Source organism: Choristoneura fumiferana, chromosome 12 (assembly GCF_025370935.1).
Source record: "Choristoneura fumiferana chromosome 12, NRCan_CFum_1, whole genome shotgun sequence".
Taxonomy (NCBI): domain Eukaryota; kingdom Metazoa; phylum Arthropoda; class Insecta; order Lepidoptera; family Tortricidae; genus Choristoneura; species Choristoneura fumiferana.
The window spans coordinates 16,660,193-16,682,518 of NC_133483.1; the positions used below are offsets into that span (position 1 = coordinate 16,660,193).

At 36.0% G+C, this 22,326-nt stretch overlaps 1 protein-coding gene across 1 annotated transcript in view; it reads right to left on the reverse strand.

The window, feature by feature from the left end:
- Positions 1-21,566, reverse strand: part of Papss (3'-phosphoadenosine 5'-phosphosulfate synthase) — a 45,437-nt gene extending 23,871 nt beyond the window's left edge. The window contains exons 1-5 of the mRNA XM_074095566.1: positions 21,379-21,566; positions 5,886-6,060; positions 4,020-4,192; positions 2,719-2,856; positions 2,145-2,264 (exon numbers count right to left, since the gene is read on the reverse strand). Of these exons, the coding sequence (XP_073951667.1) occupies positions 2,145-2,264; positions 2,719-2,856; positions 4,020-4,192; positions 5,886-6,060; positions 21,379-21,465 (693 nt within the window). The 5' untranslated portion in view covers positions 21,466-21,566. The remainder of the gene's footprint in view (positions 1-2,144; positions 2,265-2,718; positions 2,857-4,019; positions 4,193-5,885; positions 6,061-21,378) is intronic.
- Between the last annotated feature and the right edge of the window lie 760 nt (positions 21,567-22,326).

Consider the following 22,326-nt stretch of genomic DNA (forward strand, 5'->3'; position numbering starts at 1 on the left):
GCAACAAGGTACACTAAAAAGTTATTTGACCCGTTTTACGAAGTTAATTTTCATTCTTGATTATTTTTTACACAGAAAGAGTTAGGTCACTAATTCCTTAGAGAAATTATCTTCATTTGACCTGTTGAATGTTCCCTTGAACAAAAGCAAAATACAGGATGGCCCATTTATATCGGTCAGTATGGGAAAGTCTGAAACTATACGACATACGAAAATTTCTTCTTAGGAACCATGACATCGATTTTAATAACAAGAAAAACTGCATTCATGCATTTAAAAAAAAACCTTTACTCAGCTCGGGAATCGAACCCGGTTGTTTTGAAAAAAAAAAACAAAAAACTTACACTATTTCTATTTAGATATCGATTGTGTACGTCTTAAGAAGTAAATGTGTCCATGAAATATTATGTCTAAAATGAATAAAATGCATTGTTTTCACATACTTTAACTTATTTTAGTAGGTGTTTGAAGTTTTTTTTTTTTCAAAACAAACGGGTTCGATTCCCGAGCTGAGTACAGGTTTTTTTTTAAATGCATGAATGCAGTTGTTCTTGTTATTAAAATCGATGTCATGGTTCCTAAGAAGAAATTTTCGTATGTCGTATAGTTTCAGACTTTCCCATACTGACCCATATAAATGGGCCACCCTCTATAAGACGTTCTATAATAACGAAACCAGTATCGCCATTGTTTTTTGTAGCTAAAATGAGAATGTAAGTAACAAGTAAGTAGGTATCATACATATAATATACTACAATAACGATGACAGTGCAATTTTTTATGATGTTAGGTCACCACACCTTTTTTTTTTTTAGTAAGTCTTACTGTCTTATACCTGGAATAATTTATTGAATCATGATGATGAGACACATGACGTTGTCCAACATCTGGTAGCATGGTGTAAGATTGTTTTGCGCGTCAGTTCAGTGTGGTGGTGGTGATAGATGGATTTGTGTGTGTTCTTACAGAGTGGAGGTGGAGGAACTGCATGAACACGCATATTTTGCATAAACTTAGCTATCATAAGGTCGCGGGTGAGCAAAGAAATTCTTTTAGTTCACTTATACCTGGAATTAAATTTAATCTTATCTTACTGATAAGTTATACAATAAATTCAATTAGACACGTACTTTGTGCTAATAAAAGTCAAGCTAATACTGGATTATAGAGCCATTTTGATACATACTTATGCAATACACAAGCAATAAATACCATGCCAGTTGCTAATGCAACATTAGATCAGGCAGGTTGCGGATTTTTGTGCAAGTAGCTTGCATGCTCGTGTCATATTTTTATGAATTTTGATGTACCATCAGTGAAATAAGTGGTCTATTACCGTAAAGTTGATTATCGTTTGCATGTCATAAAACAATGATGGCTATAAGAGGTGTTGGTCAACTTGAAAGTTCAACTTTAACGAAACATTCATTTGATAGGAAGTTATTAATAAGATACCTGAGTTACTCGACGACCGGATGGCCAAGTGGTTAGAAAACCTGACTACGAAGCTTGAGGTCCCGGGTTGGATTCCCGGCCGGGGCAGATATTTGTATGAATAACACGAATGTTTGTTCTCGGGTCTTGGATGTTTCATATGTATTTAAGTATATATTTATCTATATAAGTATGTTTATCCGTTGCCTAGTATCCATAGTACAAGCTTTGCTTAGTTTGGGACTAGGCCAATTGGTGTCAAGTGTTCCATGATATTTATTTATTTTATTTATTTATTTATTCACATATTCACGTAGCTGAGGGATGCCCTACATGTAGGTATGTATGCTGTCTCACAGTTGTTTTAATTGAATGAATGGAAGTTATTTAAAAACTGATATACGACTTATAATAATAATAATTTGGTTGACCTTACGAGTCAGCTCCTTGCACAAAAAAGTGCAGACTACAGACATGGTGAAACGTGGGCATTACGACGCAAAATAGATCACTTAATTTTTAGCTGTGGCCCTTGATAGCAATAAAATAAATTGTAAATAAAGATACCTATATGTAGCTGTAGAAATTGTTCTCAAGTGGTCTTTGTTCAACAGTGAAAGACTTTCGACTATGATGAGATAGCTGTGTATAGTGACATGAATTCTTTAAATGAAGGGATATGGATATGATGTAAAATGTAAATTACTCACATTAGCCTCGAGGAGCCGAACGACTTGCAAGGTGGACTCTTCAATGGATGTCCCGACTGTCTTCACCACCAATTCTGGTGCCTCCGGTCGCTCATACTCCTGAGTTATACCTGTGAAACCCTGAAACAAAAGGGTGGTATCAAGTTCTTTAAAGGACATGCTACCAAGGACCCCTTGTACCTGCCACGACTAGACTATACGACACCAGCGGTGTTTCTCTGTTCATTGCGTATGCTGCTAGGTAGCTAATGCGCGGCGATAGTCTCGGCCGCGCCGTGGGTAGAAAAAACACTCGCCACGCCACCCCCGCTGCAGACACTGGTTGCTGGGTTTTTAGTAAGAGCGGACAGCGTGTTCCTTGTGAATATATACTATCCGAATGGCACTCAAAACTATGAAAACCTAAGCTGTTGGTTAAGTAATTGTATGAATCTATAGATATAATAAAATAAAAAGTAACATAAAATCGGCTTGTAAGAATAACAATATCTTGAATATTTTCCAAGCAGAAAACACTCTTTTAAAGTAACCCTCCTTCGGGCAGTCGGGTAAAAAATGGATTGCAGTTGGGTACCTTAATTTGCCCATCTCTAGCTTTCTTGTAGAGCCCCTTGGTGTCCCTCTGTTCGCAGACTTCAAGTGGAGTGTCTATGAATACTTCGAAAAACGGGAAACCGGAATCGGTGTGAGTGCGACGGGCTACTTCACGGTCCTGGAAATAAAATAAACATATACAAAACACTTATTGTCAAGTTGAAGTTAATATTGTTAAGAGTACATTTTTTATAAAGCCGTGGTAGCCTCGTACAGTCGAGTTCATAAACTTGTAAGCAAAAATTTGATCAAAAATATCTGAACACGACTCTATTGTTAACGGCGTAGAAGCGTGTTCAGATATTTTGCAGATGATTCTTGGTTTTGTGGCCGGTCTAGCACCTGGGCGTTTTCAAAAAAAAGTGTACCCTTTCTTTTTTTTTATTTTTTGGAAAAATATGATTTTCCTACTCAGAATCAAGAGCACAATCGATTCCGATAGTTTAAAAAAAATACAGTTTTGCGACGTTTTTTCATACACTCAGTATGGGCGTGAAAACACAGATTCAGATAATTTAGTATGAAAAAATGGGGACCTTTTTTTAAACGATCGGAATCGATTGTGCTCTTGATTCTGAGTAGGAAAAACCATATTTTTTCATCATAATTACAGGCCTAGTTATAATTAGTATACCTAGTTAATGTTTTTGGTGGTAGGAAAGACCTGCTGAAAACATTGGTTCTAGGCTCCGATCTTTTGCTCCAGTCAGATTATCAGGTTACATCAAATTTTAGACTAGTAACCGTTTTACAATATTAGCATTACTTATATTATTTTCCTATCAATTACGTAAGATTTAGTTGGTGGTCTTATTTCTTTACGATGATCGGCTTAAGATATCAACTATTACATGAGTCTTATCACCATTTCAATTGTTTATTAGGGTTTTTACCTACAGCAAAAAGGATCTCGTAAACAATGATAAAGATTATCGACGTCAAGCTTTAAGTGTTGATAAAAACTTGATAAAAATTGCGATTAGATCGTACCTAGGTTAGGTTTTTCTTGCCAAAATATAATCCTTTGGGGGCCAGTTTTACAAATGATATCACTCGAAGATACATATTGGAAAGTAGTGAAAATTGTGATGAATTTGCGAGTCTTCGCGCCCAAAAGCGCAAAACTGATCTCGATAACGTTTTTTAAGAGCATATTGGGAATGAAAATGGCCTTTATAGAACATTGCCGCTTTTCAGGCAGGATGTCGGCTTGAGAGGCCATAGGTCGGACCAGTAAGCTACCACTTTTTTCCCTAGGCAATAATAAATCTCATAGTTTACCTCAGCGAATGGCGACACGAAACTGCACAAACAGACATGGCCGCTGTCGGCGAACAGTTTGGCGACCTCTGCGACCCGCCTGATGTTCTCCTCCCGATCCTGTTTGCTGAAGCCGAGGTTCTTGTTCAAGCCTGTGCGGATGTTGTCGCCGTCCAGGGCGTACGTAGGTATGCCTGGGGACACAATAAAATGATAGATTGAATGATAAATAATATATTCAGATCCATATTACAATTATATTAAAAAACAATACAAGAAAATTAACTAAAATAATGTCGCGGGTGAGCAGCAAAGTAACGTCTGATTCAATAAATTATACACAGAAAACTTAAATTCAATGTAACCTTAATCTAGTCTTTTATTTTAACTTTTCTTATTTTCTGTAGATCTGTTTGCCAGTCGACAAAGGCCTCCAACCTTTTTCAATCATGTCTATCTTGAGCCACTTCTGTTCCATGTGACGCCTGCCATTTGTTTTATGTCGTCATCCCATCTTTTTTGTGGTAGCCTTTTAGCTCTTCTAGGATACCATCGTAAGATTGACTGATAACATGATCTAATTTCTCCATCTCCATTTTGCCAACGGACTGCCAGGCGGAGGGAGTGTCTTCACCCTTATGTAGGTAGTAGTGTTCCATCGCACAAAGTGGTTTGCTTCATCTTTCATAATGCGAACTGCTAAGGAATGGAATTCGCTCCCATGTTCGTATTTCCGGATAAATACAACCTAGGGCTCCTCAAGGCTATAGTGAATAGGCTGTTACTGAACCAGTGAAATACACCTTTGGCTTATCTGCACTTTACATGTGAGATAGGATCACGGTCAGTTTTATGTAAATAAAACGGTATTTTTCAGAGCCCGTTCACACAAAAACATCCTATTCTATGCGGGTACTGTTTCTTGTAGGATCCGATTTGGTGGCAAGTGTCAAGAATTTCATTATCATAACATGTAGGTAAGTATAACTTTATTATTATCAAGTTTACCCTAGAGATCCCATTTTATTGTATCTCACTGCTGGGCAAAAACGGTTCAATGGTCTCAATGAGTCCTGTGGCATCCAGTCAGCAGCTGACGTGGTCTGCCTAGATCTCACTTTAGCTTAGTAGTCTTGGCTTCCACAGCCTCAATGTATGTTTTGGCGTAATGTACTTAGTGTTTCGGATCCAGTCAACCCGTTTCACTCCGAGCATACTTTATAGGTACCAGAGTTGTGGTCACGCACACAAGAACATGTCATGTAATGGCGCGGGATTTTGAGACACACTCATTCATTTCATCATTCTCCTTTTATGCAATCAGTTCTTCATGTTGCTGTGTGCTTAATCATTCAATTCAACTCTCGTGGCACTACCTATAATTAATTTAACTTCCTATTAGGTATAATTCAAATATTAGGTTATAATAATAATTTAAGTAGTACCTACTTATATTTTTTTCCCAAGCTTTACAACTTCTTCGTATTTAAAATATTAGGTACCTGCGCAGTCTACATTGTCAATGTCACGGACTTCGTCAATGTCATTCACTTCAACTCTCGTGGCACTAACCTAAACCTATACTTCGTTTAATTTAAGGTTTGAATTAACGGTCAAATTGTAACACACGTTTCTCGGTATTTCGAACACAAATGGACTAAAATTACTTACATGTACATTTATTAGCGGTATTTATTATGTTTTTATTATAGAAGTTAACACAATTTTAAATAGTTTCGATGTTTCAGTTAAAAACGTGTGCAAATTTTACCGTTAAGTTTCAAATGATAAAATAAATGGACTATACCCACCTATAAAGTTTAGCGTATAAACTGACAATGTAATAGTAGTAGATGTAGTTAGTAGATCTGTCTATAGTGTCCATACCTTTGGAGACCAGATAAGCTTCAAGTGCAAAGGCAATAGTGGTTTTTCCCGCACCACTCAGGCCGGTCAGCCAGACAGTGCTGCCTCGGAACGCTCGGCTACCTAGCGCTCGACTGCGCTTCGCTCTGGACACTGTGTGCTTCTGTTCCACCACGTTCGTTGCTACTTGAGCGCACTGGAACAATGAAAATGGTGCAATAGTAAAAGAGGAATATTAAAAATCTTACTTTGAAACATACTGGCTGGATAGAAAAAAAAAAACACCTATTTTTTTAAGTTTAGGGCACGATAGCGAGACCTTTAAGCAGAGTATTTATTTAAAAGAGTCCATGGTTTATAAGTATAAGTCATGTTACATTCATATTCGTCCTGATCTGTCTTAGTCATGACCTGTAGCTCCTCATGCTTTCCGTAGTAAAGAGAGAGTCGATTCCGGATTCGCTGTTGGATATTTGGGAATAGGATATAGGATAACAAGACAAAGGGAATGAATTCTTCGTTTTGCTGGATGGTCCTTAATTTGTTATTTAATACATACAATCACGCCTCTTTCTCAACGAAAGGGTAGACAGAGACTATTTGTTTCCACCTGCTACGATCCTGACATACATACGCTTCATCAACACTCATTAGTCACCATACCGCACTATAATACACCGTCTTTACTATCTACAAAACAACATAATTAAGGAACTAAAAGAATTTCTTTGCTCTCCTTATGATAGCTACTTTTATGCAAGATATGCGTGTTCATGCAGTTCCTCCCCCTCCACACTGTAAGACAACCAACCGTACACCATGCTACCAGATGTTATAGACTCTATGATTGTCTAACATCTGGTAGCATGGTGTACGATTGTGTTGCTCTGAAGATGAGCTCTGGTTGAGTTCAAAACGCGTCAGTGTAGTGTGGTGGTGGTGATAGATGGGATTGTGTGATTTGTGTGTTCTTACAGTGTGGAGGTGGAGAAACTGCACGAACACGCATATCTTGCATCAACTTAGTACCTATCATAGGGGTCGCGGGTGAGCAAAGAAATTATTTTAGTTCATTGATATTATGGATCCCCGCAAAGTAACGCCTGATTCAATAAATTAACATAATTAAGAACAGAATTACCTAATTTCTCCCCACCCTTTGGCAAAAAATCACCGAGGAACCGTTCATCGAGATACATGTTAGTAACAACAGCACGATGCCGCAACTAAATATGTTGTTAGTCAATTTGTTTACCACTATTAACTGGTGTAAGTCATGAAGATTTTGTAATATTAATTAACAAAATACTTAAATTTGATAATGTTAGGTAGTTACCGACTAATCGATAGCACAAATTTTAAAACATTTCAAGGACACAAAGTAAGTAAGTAAGATAAACAAAACATACCGCCATTTTCCAAAATGGTTCAGTGACTGAAAATTTTCATTCAGTTAACATAATACATATAGTTCGGTAACTGTTATCATGGCTACCGATATGTTATCGTAGTTCTTGTCGATTGCCGGCATAATTTTTATAATTTCACATTTGTTTTTTTTTTTAAATGAGTTTGTTTCATTAATTTCATCATATAATAATACTTAAGTGGTAAGCCGTGGTGGCCGAGTGGTTTGACCTATGGCCTCTCAAGCTGAGGATCGTGGGTTCAAACCCCGGCTCGCACCTCTGAGTTTTTCGAAATTCATGTGCGGAATTACATTTGAAATTTATCACGAGCTTTACGGTGAAGGAAAACATCGTGAGGAAACCTGCACAAACCTGCGAAGCAATTCAATGGTGTGTGTGAAGTTCCCAATCCGCACTGGGCCCGCGTGGGAACTATTGCTCAAGCCCTCTCATTCTGAGAGGAGGCCTGTGCCCTGCAGTGGGACGTATATAGGCTGGGATTATAAGCACTTACTTGATAGACGGTACCTATAGGTCACTGTACCTATCTGACACTGCATGGACATAGGTAGACTGTACTTAATTATAATTACCATGTACAGAATAATGTACGGACGGAAGAGAATAATGTATGTAATGTTGAATAATGTTTTGCCATCGTGTTTTCTCGGATAACTTCAGTAAGCTAGTTGAAAAAGCTAGATATAAATACGTACTTATAAAACATTGTTCACTACATCTGTGGGTATTTATTAAGACAAGTCTCTAGGAGACATAATCACTAAATGCATTATTTATAAATTCTAGACTGAAATAACATCAATAATTGCCCTACGCTTGCTCTTAAGAGTAATTACGGGATTTGTTTTAATGGTTGCCATTGAATATTTACATTTTGAATTACGGACTGCTTTGCTTCTACACTTCTACATCAATAACTAGAGCTAAGTATACAATAATATTTAAACCTCAGAGAGTTCAAAACAAGACTGGTATAGCAGACGTTAATTCATGTAAACAGGCCTTACGTCATATAATGCCAGTTTCGGTGCTGGCAGTTTTTTTTAAATTCTAAATCCCAACAAAAATCATACTGTATTAAATAAAGTTTTTGCTGACTGTATTAGCATTATTATGCCACTTACATAATTGTATATCAAATTTCAAGTCTATCCGACTATTGGAAGTGGGTCAAAATGAACTTTCAAGATGTGACCCAAAAACAACAGTGTTTAACTTGCCAAACAAAAACTTGCCTCGATTGAGTTAATTTGATTAACAACATTGAAGCATCTTCCATCTTGCTTGAAATAATTTTTAAAATCCCATTTTTATTAAGAAACCTACCGGGATTACTGTGATTTAAATAAAGGCTAGAAAATAAATAAATATTGCCAGAGATGGCTTAGAAAAGTGTACCCGTGTGGTGTCGGGTTAGAATCACCTCTCCATTTCTTCCGTGGATGTGGTAAGAGGCGACTGAGGATATAGGTGAAGGTATACCGTAGGCGACAGGCTATATAGCAACCTGTCACTATTGTACCGTTTTTGTCAAACTTAAAACCTAAAATCGCTAAAAGTGGCTCCGAAGGGGTAACGTTTCGTGTGCTCTGCCTACCCCATTTGGGAATACAGGCGTGATGTTTGTATGTATGTGGCTTAGAAAAGTAAATCAAATATTATCAATTTATCAACTAGGTACACAACGACACCGATCAAGTAGGAACTTAGATATAATTTTACGTGACGAGATACTATAAAGCATGACCTTAATCAAAGGCCAAACTTGCATTCAATCGACAAAAAAACCATGCTTGTATTATTATTAAATTGCTAACAGTTATTTCGGTACTTCCTCTTCCTATATAAAAATAACTTATTAAAAACAAAATAGCATCATATTGTTAGGACTTGTTTGCAAACTTGGCGGTATTTTAATTTAAAGTGTCAATTACATTGGGCGAATAAGCATACTTTGCCCAGTAAACGCCTCAATTGATGTAGGTACTTACTGCCGCTTAACACATAAAAAGGTATAATTTGAAAAAGACCCCTATTTTTGAATGAAGGCAAAAGAACATATGCGGATCTTCAAGTCTTAAATTAAAGTTATAAAATTAACTAAATATTTCTATTCATAACACTTTTAGTACCTACGTACGTGTGTACCTGCCGTATATTACTTTGACCCTCAAACTAGTTCATCTCATCAGAATTTCAATCTAATAAAAATTTTCAAAATGAGAAGGAAAGGGCCGGGCGGATACTATGCACGCAACGAGAGGTGTCCTTGTCCAATTGTACGCACAAGGTCATTGGGAGCTATTCTTGCCTTGAACACTCGAAAAGTTAGTAGACCCACAAACTAACGGTATACTCGCTGGCTCTTACTTAGCGTTCAATATTATCAAGGCTTATGAATACGCAAATCAGAAATCTCTAAGGTATTGCACATAAAAATAAGGGTTGGATGGCTGTTGTACAGTCAAGGGCAAAGATATCGACACGGCCAAAGTTACAAAAATATGTATACACGACTTTATGCACTTAATATTAAGGTCGCGTATACATATTTTTGTAACTTTGGCCGTGTCAATATCTTTGCCCTTGACTGTACCATCAGCCAAATATGTGGTCTACCATCCTAAAGACGATTATCGTTTGCAATTGCAAGTCATAAAACAAGAGTGTCGATAAGACATGTCTGTCAACTTGAAAGTTCTCTTAGGTCACACAATAAATAATAATAATTTGTGTACTTCAGTGACACATTCATCTGATAGGAACTTGTTTAAATATTGAAAGACCACTTATTTCGTTCAGCATATACTCGTCCCTAGACACCATTATTAAATATCAACTGCTAACAAAGTTGATTTTGTTGTAGGTACACTTTATTAGCCTGTATGAACAGAGAAAAGCTAAGCTTTTACTTTCAATATTTGAAGTACTAAATATCAACACAAACTATAAGTACCTACCTAATCACATTTTACTTCATACTTCTAGCATTATATTTATCTACGCTGAACTGCATTATCACCATGTCAGATTAATTACAGTAACGAATGCCATGAAAATGCCATAAACTTTGTTAAAACATCTGAAAACACTATAAAAATTTACATCGTGATTTGAGCGGTGGCGTCGTGCAGGTAAGTACTTAATAAGAACTGTATTTCCACTGGATTGCCTAAATGCATTTAGGTGACGTCATTAATGACAATAGGGCAAGGGTTGTGTACAATGACAATGACTATGAGCTGTTGTATCCGAAGACATGTCTACAGTTGCATCTCTTTGAGGGTTACCTTTCAAACCGTACCCAGTATTTGAAGACAGGGAACACGATCAGCGAAGAAGTACGGATCTCTTATGGTGTTCCCCAGGGAAGCATACTCGGGCCGACCCTCTTCTTGGTTTATATTGATGAGTTAAGTATGCAAGCTCCAACTACCTTATGACAGGATCATAACTTTTGCCGATGACACCGCACTATTGTTCCATGCAAACTCCTGGTCAGAATTTTACCACCATGCTCAAACTGGCTTTGATATTGTATCCAAATGGCTTACACATAACATACTTACCCTAAATGTGGACAAAACTAAATACATGACCTTCTCTGTTAAAGCACCTACTATAAATACTGCACTTCCCCATACAATTTTGGGGATATTGTTGGACTGCAGGCATATGCGTATAAAGAGGGGGGCCGGGTGGGCACTGCCCATCCCAGTATGGTCTAGTGTCCACCGGGATAGGAAGTTTGGCTACAACAATTCAAAATTCTGTAATACTGATATCTTCCCTATAAAATAACCCTAGATACGCCAATGACTGCAGGCTCAACTTCAAACCCTTTATTGATCTTCTCACAGTTCGAACTGTACGGCAATGGAAAATTATATACACGCTTTGCGACCCTTGTACTACCTAATACTTATTCTGTGCCTTGAACCAATTCATTTACCTTCATAAGGTAGGTACTTTATAGAGGCTTCCGAGGTTAGAGCATTCTACCAGTAAGATACTATTAGTAGTATTAGCTCGAATATTCTCGAAATTCGAGAGGGAAATATTTAAATAAGTTTTTTTACTAAGATTGGTTTTTGGAATCTTTTTGTATTTTTTATTTCAATTCCAAATTTTTGTTACTTGGGTCATCCCGTAAAACCCATATCGAAAATACAAACTGAAATATAGTTTTTTTTTAGTTTATTTATACACACGCTTACACACGCTTACACACACACGCACACGCACACACACACACACACACACACACGCACGCACGCACGCAAACACACACATGCATGAACGCATGCCCATAACATACAAATAGTGTTTTAGGTTAAGTAAGTTTAGTTTTTGGTACAAATTGTAATTTTCTTGCTTTACTAATATGTACCTATCTTGTTTTAGAAGAGCGAGGTCTCCTGACACAAGTTTATAACTTAAATAGGGGGTCTCAACCTTGTTATAAAAACTTCTGTAAAAGGAAATAAAACAATTATTATTATTATTATTTATAAACCATAATAATTTTTCATTTTTTAATTAGGTGCATTTTGTCTATTATTATGAGTGCGAGAGGGATGAGAGTGAGAGAGAAGTGAGAGCAAAGCTAATACGATTAATAATAATGGTAACGGTGCTGCTTTGGCAAAGATATTATCATTAATTAATTTATAATTATCTAGTATCTACTGCAAAAGTGTAATAATTTATTAATCGATTATGAGTATTTTTGTAATTATGGTGTACTTTAAAATATGTGCCGTACCTATGTGAACCCATATCAATGATCCTTTATTCATTTTATTCGATATAATACGAGTAATACTACATCCAAAAGTTGGTGCCATATAGATGTTTAATTTTCCGTTTCACTTAGCAAAGCAATTAATTCGGCATTCAAAATGCCTTACCACAGAAAATCTAACTGTAGTTGAACTTACTGCATTATGCTGCTTAATAATAATAGTGGCCAAAACACTGACTAAAACTTGCTGTCACTTGTTCAATATGTATACTAACATAGTTATAAGTAAATCACTAATAATATATCGATCTTTGTTATCTGAATAAATAAATAAATTATTATTATTTTTAAATAATAACACTAGGAAATAAAATCCCAGGCTACAAAACATAAACATACTTATTATGTTGCAAACTCGTCTATAACACATAAACACGGAGAAAGTTCTGTTTTACGTAAAACCGGCCACTTAACATAACCAGTGAGATACTTAATACTGCCACTACTGCTACTATAATGGCTTTAATAGCGCAATTAGCTACTACTAAACGCTCGAGCTGACACCTTGATTTGGATTAATAATTCTCGGCATTGTCAGACAATAATGTTTGTTCAGATATTTACTCTTTTGCTACTTACTTACATTACTTACAGCTGAGTTCACAAGTAGAATAAATAATTATGAATACAGTTTTTTTTTTATCTTTATTTCATATTTATAAGTAAGTAGATTTACAGTACCTGGGGCGTCCCTTTAGGCTAAAAAGCCTGTGTTAGAACGCTCCGCTCCTCCAACATTTTTAACACGTATTACAATATTATAAGTAACAGTATTTTATAATAACTAATCAATATAGAGAGTAACAAATAAATAAATAAGCCTCGTAGATGTACACATATTACAGTATTAAATGACATCCTTGATTCAGTTTACTTGGTAACTATTTTCCATATGTATACCTACTTGAAAAATTATTTTTTATTTACAGAAATTTTATAACAAAAAATTGAACCGTCTACAAAAAACCATGAAAATATATTTCTACCAGTCTGAAGTCGGTCGGTGCCTCAGCACGAGCCAGCAGGAGTGGACCTATAGTCATCTACCTCACCTACGCACCTCGTATTCAAGTTCAGTTCAGCTCAGGTGTAGTTCCCTCAATTCTCCAGAATACCACCATTAATTCCCGATGTGGCCACAAGCAAATTTAAATCCTTGTTTGAAAGTCGATTTAGTACCTACCGCCAAGCAGTAAGAGTAACCCAAAAGTCATTCGTTACAAATCCGACATATCTTTAAATAAGATTCCTTGGGTCCAATGAATGAACACCGTGCTGTTGTTTTTGAGTTCACATCCGCCTCTCTCGATTGTATGCAAGTATGCAACAACTCAAACATGGGCCTTTGACACCAACAACTATGCTCTGTTTACTAAAGTGACAGTATTCAATATGAAATGTAAAAATATCGTGATCAGCATAGTACATAGTGCTGCACTCTGATTTCGGTTTCCAACATAATTACAAATAATCGATAAAACGTAATATTTTATGGAAACAAAAATAAAATTCAAGCATTGAATGAATGCTGCATTCTACTTTCTATAAGCATAGCCATTACGAAAAAAATCAAGTAATATTCGTTATAATATATAACACAATTAAAACACTACAGTCATAAAATCCATGACCAGAAAAAGAGCGTATCTTCACGGCACTTACGTCCTTTTGTTGAGAAGCGCAGTTTTTCGGCAATAACTCAAAAACGGTACCTATATCCGATCGTGTTGAAACCAATTTTCGTTGAAAGTATTTATTAAGCGTTACCTTTCCATATTTTTTGCATATTTTTTGGACAAACGGTTTACAAGATAGAGGGGGACACAATTTTTGCTACTTTGGGAGCGATTATTTCCGGAAATTTTCACTTAATCAAAAAAGTTTTTGATAACCTTACTATCTTTTCAAAAGACACACGTTGATGCGAGTTAATTTTTTTTTATTTCTGTTACGTGCATGGAGTGGCCCCCCTATAAATATTTATTTTTGTAATTTAACTACAAAACTAGATAGCGGCTTTGACAAGACATCTGTACTACAAATTTTATTCATATACATCTTGTAGTTTTCGAGTAAAATGCCTGTGACATACGGACGGACGGACGGACGGACGGACAGACAGACAGACAGAGACAGACAGACGGACTTGACGAAACTATAACGGTTCCGTTTTTGCCATTTTGGCTCCGGAACCCTAAAAATACCAGCTAAGTTGAGTCGGACTTGCCCACAGAGTTGGTTAAAGGTCTCTACCCAATACACCATATCACATCTACCATGACCGTAAAAGCAACGTGTCAGACAAAAAAATATACTTTATCTACACCCATATAGTAAATCCTCCATTATGCGTTCAAAAACCATAGATAATGACCAGCATTACGATATTGGATTTTATTATGAACACGGCTGTATCGTCAGATCAAAACTTGAGGCGACTTGAGGCGAGCTCCTGTGTGTGGAATCCCCACGAATCTACGTATGCTCTCATGATCGAAAAAGTACAAAAGCGGTTCTTGCGTTTCCTTTACAAGAAATCTTGCGGATACTATCCTTTTATGTACCCAACTGTCTACCTCCAAGGTACTCTTGGCTACAATTCGCTAGAGACACGTAGACTTTACGAGCAAATTATGACTGTGATCCGAATTTTGCGCGGATGCTTCGACTGCCCCGCGCTGCTGGGTGAGGCGTGTCGCCTGTCTGCGCCCGAACAGCACGGCCGGCTGCGCGGCCACTGCCGCCGCCTGTTCGCGCCACCGCCCGCGCGCACGGTATCGCGCCGCTACTCTCCCATCTGCCGTGCTCTACATGTACTGAACATGTTCAATATTAAAGAGTTTGAGTGTGATGTGTTTGCTGATGTATGGACGGTGATAGAAAGGAAGAGTATGCGTATATGTGAAAATATAAGTTAGCTGTAAGTACCAGCATTTTGTAATTTTTGTTATATTTGTTAAAATTGTTACCTTTTTTTTGTTACTTTTATTACTTATACTTTATCCTTATTCTGTAATTATAAGTGTAAATATTTGTTTTGCCAACCTGTTACTCTTTAGGACTAAGACCTGTAATGTAACTTGTTGTATTTTTGACCTTTAATAATAATAATAAATAAACAATTAGTAATGAGATTTCATACATCTATACAGCACCGGGGGACGCCGCGCCGCCCACACGAGCACAGGTCGTCGCGCGCGCAGCGGGCGCAGCTCGTGGGGCAGACATACCTACCTAGTTCTCGTTAATGCAGGTCATTCTCAATGGTTCTTGAACACGTACATGATAGAGGATTTAATATATGGATGTAGATAAAATATTGTATGCAACTGTACGTAATTAGGCCTTAAAACACTCACGTGACCCTATTATGAAACTCGGCTAACGCCTCGTTTCATAAAACCACACTCGTGTTTTAAGCACCCCTATTACGATACAGTTGCATAAATAACAATTGTATTGAAAAGTATGAGACTACTAGCACGTTTCCTAACCAACCGTTCGCCGTCGCGTGTGATGCGACTGTATGTGTTATGCGTTTGACATTCCGTTCCTGACCCGTTCCCATTATGCTCATGGCATGACACGGTGTAGTCGGTACCTTACTGGTTATAGTTTGTCAGGCACAAGCCCTATTAAGCCGCACTTCCAAAACTAGTCTTTATAAGTCAGTTAGATAGAGTTACTATGAAGGTAGAGTCGTCATGTTTTATACAAGCTTCTTTTGATATCAGTTTCAAGGTTCACCTTGAAAACTAGATCGCCATTGATAGTCTGCATGCATGAACGCATCAGATCAACAACCCACAATAGTTTCAGGTCAGATAAACAAAGGAAGTTATTGAGATTTGTACAAAAAGTTGCATTACGATTTTAACTTTTTGTGCAAATAAATAAGGCTTGTTGACGAAAACCCACTCCCAGGTAATAAAAATGTCATCGTATTTTTTGAATATTCATACCTACATACAGAATTGTCTTCCTTTATTTTAATTACTGTGAGATATACACGATTTAATTACATTAAATTCTATTTTAATTGTTTTCGTGAACAAGCTTTAGCTTTACTTCACTTTTATTTGTTTTTAACGTTTTTTTTTTCAGACATAAAAAGAGACAACCTATTGTTAAAGTAAAAAACGAATACTTAGTTTCTTCTTTTTTTTAATGACATTGCCACGTACCTATTTATCCATTGTCATAGTCATTTCATCATCAATGTTTATATCAAGAACCTAGCATTTTTTGATTATTCATATCCGTTCCAATCAGGTATAGATAGATAGTCACGACGATCGAGCATTTCGCACGTTGCCAAGTAAAATGTATGCATTCATTAATAGTGACATCCACCTTTATTGCATTTGGCTCTGTAAATTAAGTACGATTGCGCAAAATTTCACTGTTTCTATGAAAACATATATGATGTCTGATATGGTGCGCGTCACCTCGTTTAAGTTATGGGATCCTGTAATTGGCTCTGTTGCTATTCTTACTACATATATTGTGTTATTAGCTGTTGGTTCTCCTTAAATAAATAAATAAAATCCCACTTTATTCAAGAACTTCTCAATTCTCCTTCTAAGTAGTCTAACTAGTAACTCACTTAACTAAACACTTTCTTGTCATTTGTAATTTGCCATGAAATTGAATGTATGTATATCAAAAGAGGAAGATATGTTATTAGCGCGCCAAAAATGAAGCGTAAATGCGACGGTTGTAGTTTTTGGCCTCACGCGAGATTGAAGTAAAGGACGATGATTGCTTTTAATCGGGGAAAAAAGGACTAAAACGTGGCAGGTACTCGTATGTTCAGCCCCTGCTCTGCGTTCGGAGCATGTTATTCGATTGTCTTTATATGGCGTATCGTTACTTATAAAATAATCGACAGTGTGTGAATTAGGTACACTGTACACTATATCTTATTATATGTACCTATGGATTATGAAAGGTGTGTCAACAACTTACAATTGCATTAATTGCACGAGCAAAACAATAACATAGTGCAGCGACCCCTTACGCCTTCTAGCAAGCGAATATAGAAAAACTAACATCCTGCATCAGCTATCGAGTTTCCGACACTCTTCCTTGGGACTTCGGTTCTTAAGCATAACATCTGCCTGGAGAGAGATCTCATATTGTAGCCAACAAAAGGTTTACAGCGGGAAAACCAATAATACAGCAGTGTTAGGTTTAGTCGAAGAAACTGAATCACGTACCAGGGTGGAACCTTCTCATAATTAATTTTACTGTGATTTCTTTGGCAAATGTATGGGATGTCAAGGAAACATTAGTAGCACAAAGGTTCCACCCTGGTACGCAATTCAGTTTCCTAGACTGTACAGTCGAAGAAACTGAATGGCGTACCAGAGTGGAACTTTATGGTTGCAAAATGCTATGTTGACATTTCGTACATCTGCCAAAGAAATCATCGCGAAAATGATTGTGAAAAAGTTCTAACCTGGTGCGCGAGTTTCTTCGTCTATACCCACGTCTGGTTTAGTCCAGGACCGCAACGAAACTGCAGGGCTACTACGAAATTCGAAAATCGAAGTTCGTATTGTACCGTCCCTCTCACTCTCGTATTAAATAATATAAGCGTCGGCCGGACGGTACGATACGAACTTCGATTTTCCAATTTCGTAGCAGCCCTGCTGAATAAAAATACCCGTAGACTTTGTGCTTGTAATAAAGTTCAAATGCTAAATGTCAACGGATTGTTAAATCGCCATGGAAATAATGTGGCAGTGCGGATGCAGCTCGTTAGGTCCACTTCCGCATAGTAAGGCTATGCGTACATTCACCAGCACCAATATCTGACACAACAAGCGTGCATAAATATCTGATACGACTCTATTTCTAGGGCCGGAAAACGTGTCAATATTGTGGCAGTGCAGATATCAGCTGGTGACTGTCCACAGCCGCATATTGTCTAGTTGATAATTATGACACAACAAGCGTGCATAGATGTCTGTCAACTTGATTTCTACAGCTATTCATTTGTTGTTGCACGCTTTGCAGGTATTAATGCTGGTGACTGTACCTAGTCATATGATAATTTGATATGACTATATTATGGTTAAAAATAAGACAACTTCAAAAAAAGGAGGTTAGCAATACGAACCGTATATGTATGTAGCGTTGTCAAAATTGCACAGTTTATAGTGTGGGGTATCGTTGGGTAGGTCTTTTAAAACCATTAGGGGTCTGCTAAGACGATTGTTCGATTCAGTGATTCGTTTGCGAAACATTCAACTTTAAAGTGCAAATTTTCTTTAAAATCGAGCGTCCTCCCCCCCCCTCTAAAATCTAAACCAGTGGGTGAAAAAATTGAAAACATTCAAGATGGCAGTAAGTATATCAAACCTACAAGGAAAACATAACGGCTAAGTCTGCTTGAGAATTATATATATTATACTATATTAGTAGTTTAAGAGTAAATAGCAGCCTAAGGTATAAAAAATACATAAACTCGGAAGATTCCTCATCGGTTCTTTTTTTTAATTTTCGCAAAAAAGTTAATTATCAGGTAGTTCATATCAATGAACTGAGTCGTCTGCCGAAGTTAACGGATATCAAAATAAACACGGTGTATATCAGCTATATAGAAGTTCTCATTTACTAAATTACTAGGTCACACGGTAAGCATTGTTTAGTTAATTACTTAATTGTATTATTAACATAATGTAGGTACCTACAATCTGCGAATGATTTATATTGCTCCAATTATCTATTTATACATGTCGGCAAATATTATGAGGGGGTACATATCAAATTACAGTAAATGTAAAAATAATAATCGGCAAAATACATAACGAACTATTGATATAAAGCAATTATCTCAGAAATTTTCATCTTTGCAGAATTATTAGATATTTCACCTTATATAATCTGTATACTTACTTACTTACTAAGTATAAGCAATTTTCACCGAACATTATACTCATACGAGTATCACATGAACAGATATTTCGACCATGATTATTTTTATAAGTACTTAAGATATTTAATTAAACTGTCATGCACAGTCGAGTTCATAAACTTGTGAGCAAAAATTTGATCAAAAATATCTGAACACGGCGTAGAAGCGTGTTCAGATATTTTTGCTCACAAGTTTATGAACTCGACTGTACCTACCCGTTAAGGGGATCTTATTACGATATTACTGTTGATTCTGCAGCATATACTTAGTTAATCTAGGTAATATCGCAGGCGTCATAAAGATATCAAAGAGTTTTGTTTGATCGACTAATGCGTAGTGTACACATAATCTAGTGAATAATGTTTTAATATCGTATTCTGTCGGAAAAGTTCGTATTAACTTGCTATCTCCATTAACTTCAGTAAAATTCAGTAAGGTAGAGAAAGCAAGACAAATACACAAAACATACATACATTATTCACTAATCTGGCCCCATACTACTAAGTGCAAAATTATTTTTATCGAATTGTGCTTTTGTGCCTAGTTCTACGCTTCTTTATACTTTCTCCTATTCTAAGAGTAAAATTTAGTTTTCACCTCAAGACTAAAAGCCATTAACACCCATGAGCTTTCTTAGCCGCCTTTGCTCGACTCGACGATATGTTTCCCTTGTTGGTAGGTGTTCATAGTACAGTCGAGTTCATAAACTTGTGAGAAAAAAATTGATAAAATATCTGAACACTATATTGCTAACGGCGTAGAAGCGTGTTCAGATGTTTTTGATCAAATTTTTGCTCACAAGTTTATGAACTCGACTGTACAAGCTTTGCACTAGGTCAATTGATGTTAGTTGTCCCGTGATCTTTATTTATAATAGGTATCTAAGTAGGTATTCCTTGCATCAGCATCACTAATGCATCTCTGATGAAGGCATTAAGAAGCCTTGATCCTGTTTTCGACCACTGCACTGCAATTATTTAAATACTTGATATAACTGGAATCACGCTATATTATTCCTATTTATTTGTTTATTGAGAAGAGAATAAGTTATGATATCGGGCATTGACTTTTGACTTTTTCTTAACAGACAGAATGGGCTTAGATGACTGACTGTCACACTTAAATTTGTAACGTGCGGAATGTTTACATTTATAAATATCTGAGTGAGGCTTTGAGTTCGGGGATTAGAATACCTAGTACCATTAATGAGTTAATTAACTTTTAAGCTTGAAATATTTTTTTATCTAAACCCTAAATTCAATGATTTTAAATGTTTTTCCATCGTATTTTGTCTCATAAATATATCTTGCTCTCTCAATTAGCTTCTGTAAACTTCAGTGACCTAGTTAATTAAAATAGGAAGATAAAATTAAAATACGTACTTTTAACAAATTATTTTTTAGGCACAAGCGCGTTTAAAAAAATAATTTGTGTAGTTTTTGTTGCACATTTTCATAAAATCTAACTTATTTTGTAGTTAGTGACATTATATTTATTTATTTATTATTTATTTGAATATCTTTTTATTTATTTTTCAAAATTTTGTACTATCCGACATGTGGCATTCTCACGCATTAAAATAGCGATAAAATAATGATAAAAGTTATAGTATTTTAAGAAATATTGCTTTGTATAATTATCATACTTTTCGTAAATAATCATTATAATTAAGGGTTTTAGTTTAGAAGTAATTATATTAACGCAGTTAAAATACTGCAGTGTACGGCTTGCAGAGCAATTGTCGCGTACTTAAATCATTCACATCACGCACACGCTGCCTTACTAGAAAGGGATATTTCGTGTTGTGTTTATTCTTAACAAAATCTAGTATATGTATAGAAAAAATCGTATATCGTATATGTATCGTAAATCGTAATCGTGCGGCTTTCGTGCAACGAGGTTGCATACTTTATTAAAAGATCGGGAAAATTTACATTTTGGAAATATTTCGTTGTCATGTATTTTTTTTATCGTAATCGTTATATTTTATTTCATATTTTGTATTTCAACTATTTTTGTAACTTTTGTTTGTAATTTTTGGTTGTTATGTGTGTGTTAAATAAACTTTTTTCATTTCATTTAAGGGAAGGCAAAACTCTTTAAAAATATATACTTACGTTTTCATATACATCAAGTACCTACCTACCTACTTATATATTTTATGTGAAGCGACTTTATAACAGGATAGAAAGTAACAATTTAATAAAGGAAGCAAAGAGAAAGTGATGGTACGAAATAAAGTCAGAATAACGTGTGTCATAATCATTATGTACTTATGTGAGCTCGTTACATTTCCTTACATTCTAATTTAAAACTGTTTTAAAAAACAATTAGGTAATTATTACAAAAAAAACTTACGGTTCGCGTTCCCCATTCTGAAATGTTAAACTTCTCAAAGGTTTCCGCTACTTTTTTGTTTCTCGCGTCACGGAGTTCGGGGTTCATTTTGATAATTTGCGATTAACTTTCCCGCCAAGAACGTTCGGTATTCAAACCGGTCGCGGTCGAGACGGCAGCGCGCGCGCCGGTGCCTGAATGACTGGCGAGTACGAACGAACATGTATTTTATTATTGACGGCCAGCAATTTTACGTATCGAATCAACTTTTAAAAATCAGATAAAAAAATGTACTAGATTTTGTCTTCCTATGTTCTAAAAAAAACCTACCAATTGGCTTTTGTTTTCTATTTGTCTCTTTTATTATAGTGAATAATTGCTTTACGTTAACTTTCGGTTTATTCAAGGAGACTGACTCTTTCACCCGTCGGAATATTTTTTTAATCTATTTTCATGTTAATTTTAAATGTCACAACAATTAAGCATAGCATAGCATAGTGTTTTATTTTTACTGTAAGTCTGTAGAACTGCATGCAAAAATAGACAGTAATTATGATTTATGTACATTTCCTGTGACTTATAACTCTGTGCCTCCTGTGATCAGTGATGTAACTCGACTTGTACCCTTTTGTGTGTTTTTATTTAGAAATAATCAGGAAAAAATAACGAATTTTTGGGTCTATCCCACGTAACTTTAGGTGCTATAGTTTAGGAGATAATTTTGTGAAAAGTGATACAACCAGCAGAAAAAAAACGTGCACATGGATATATATCAAGTTGTAACCCCTTTATGTAATTGCTCTAAAGCTTATTTTCATGCTTTGTGGTATAAGTGAAATTGAATTTATTTTCACATTTTATTTTTCGGTATTTTTTTCGGAAATATTGATATATCTACAGTTATACCAGTTTTGACCAACTTTTCTGAAACCAGACCAGGGTACAACTCAACATGTACTACGACCAATG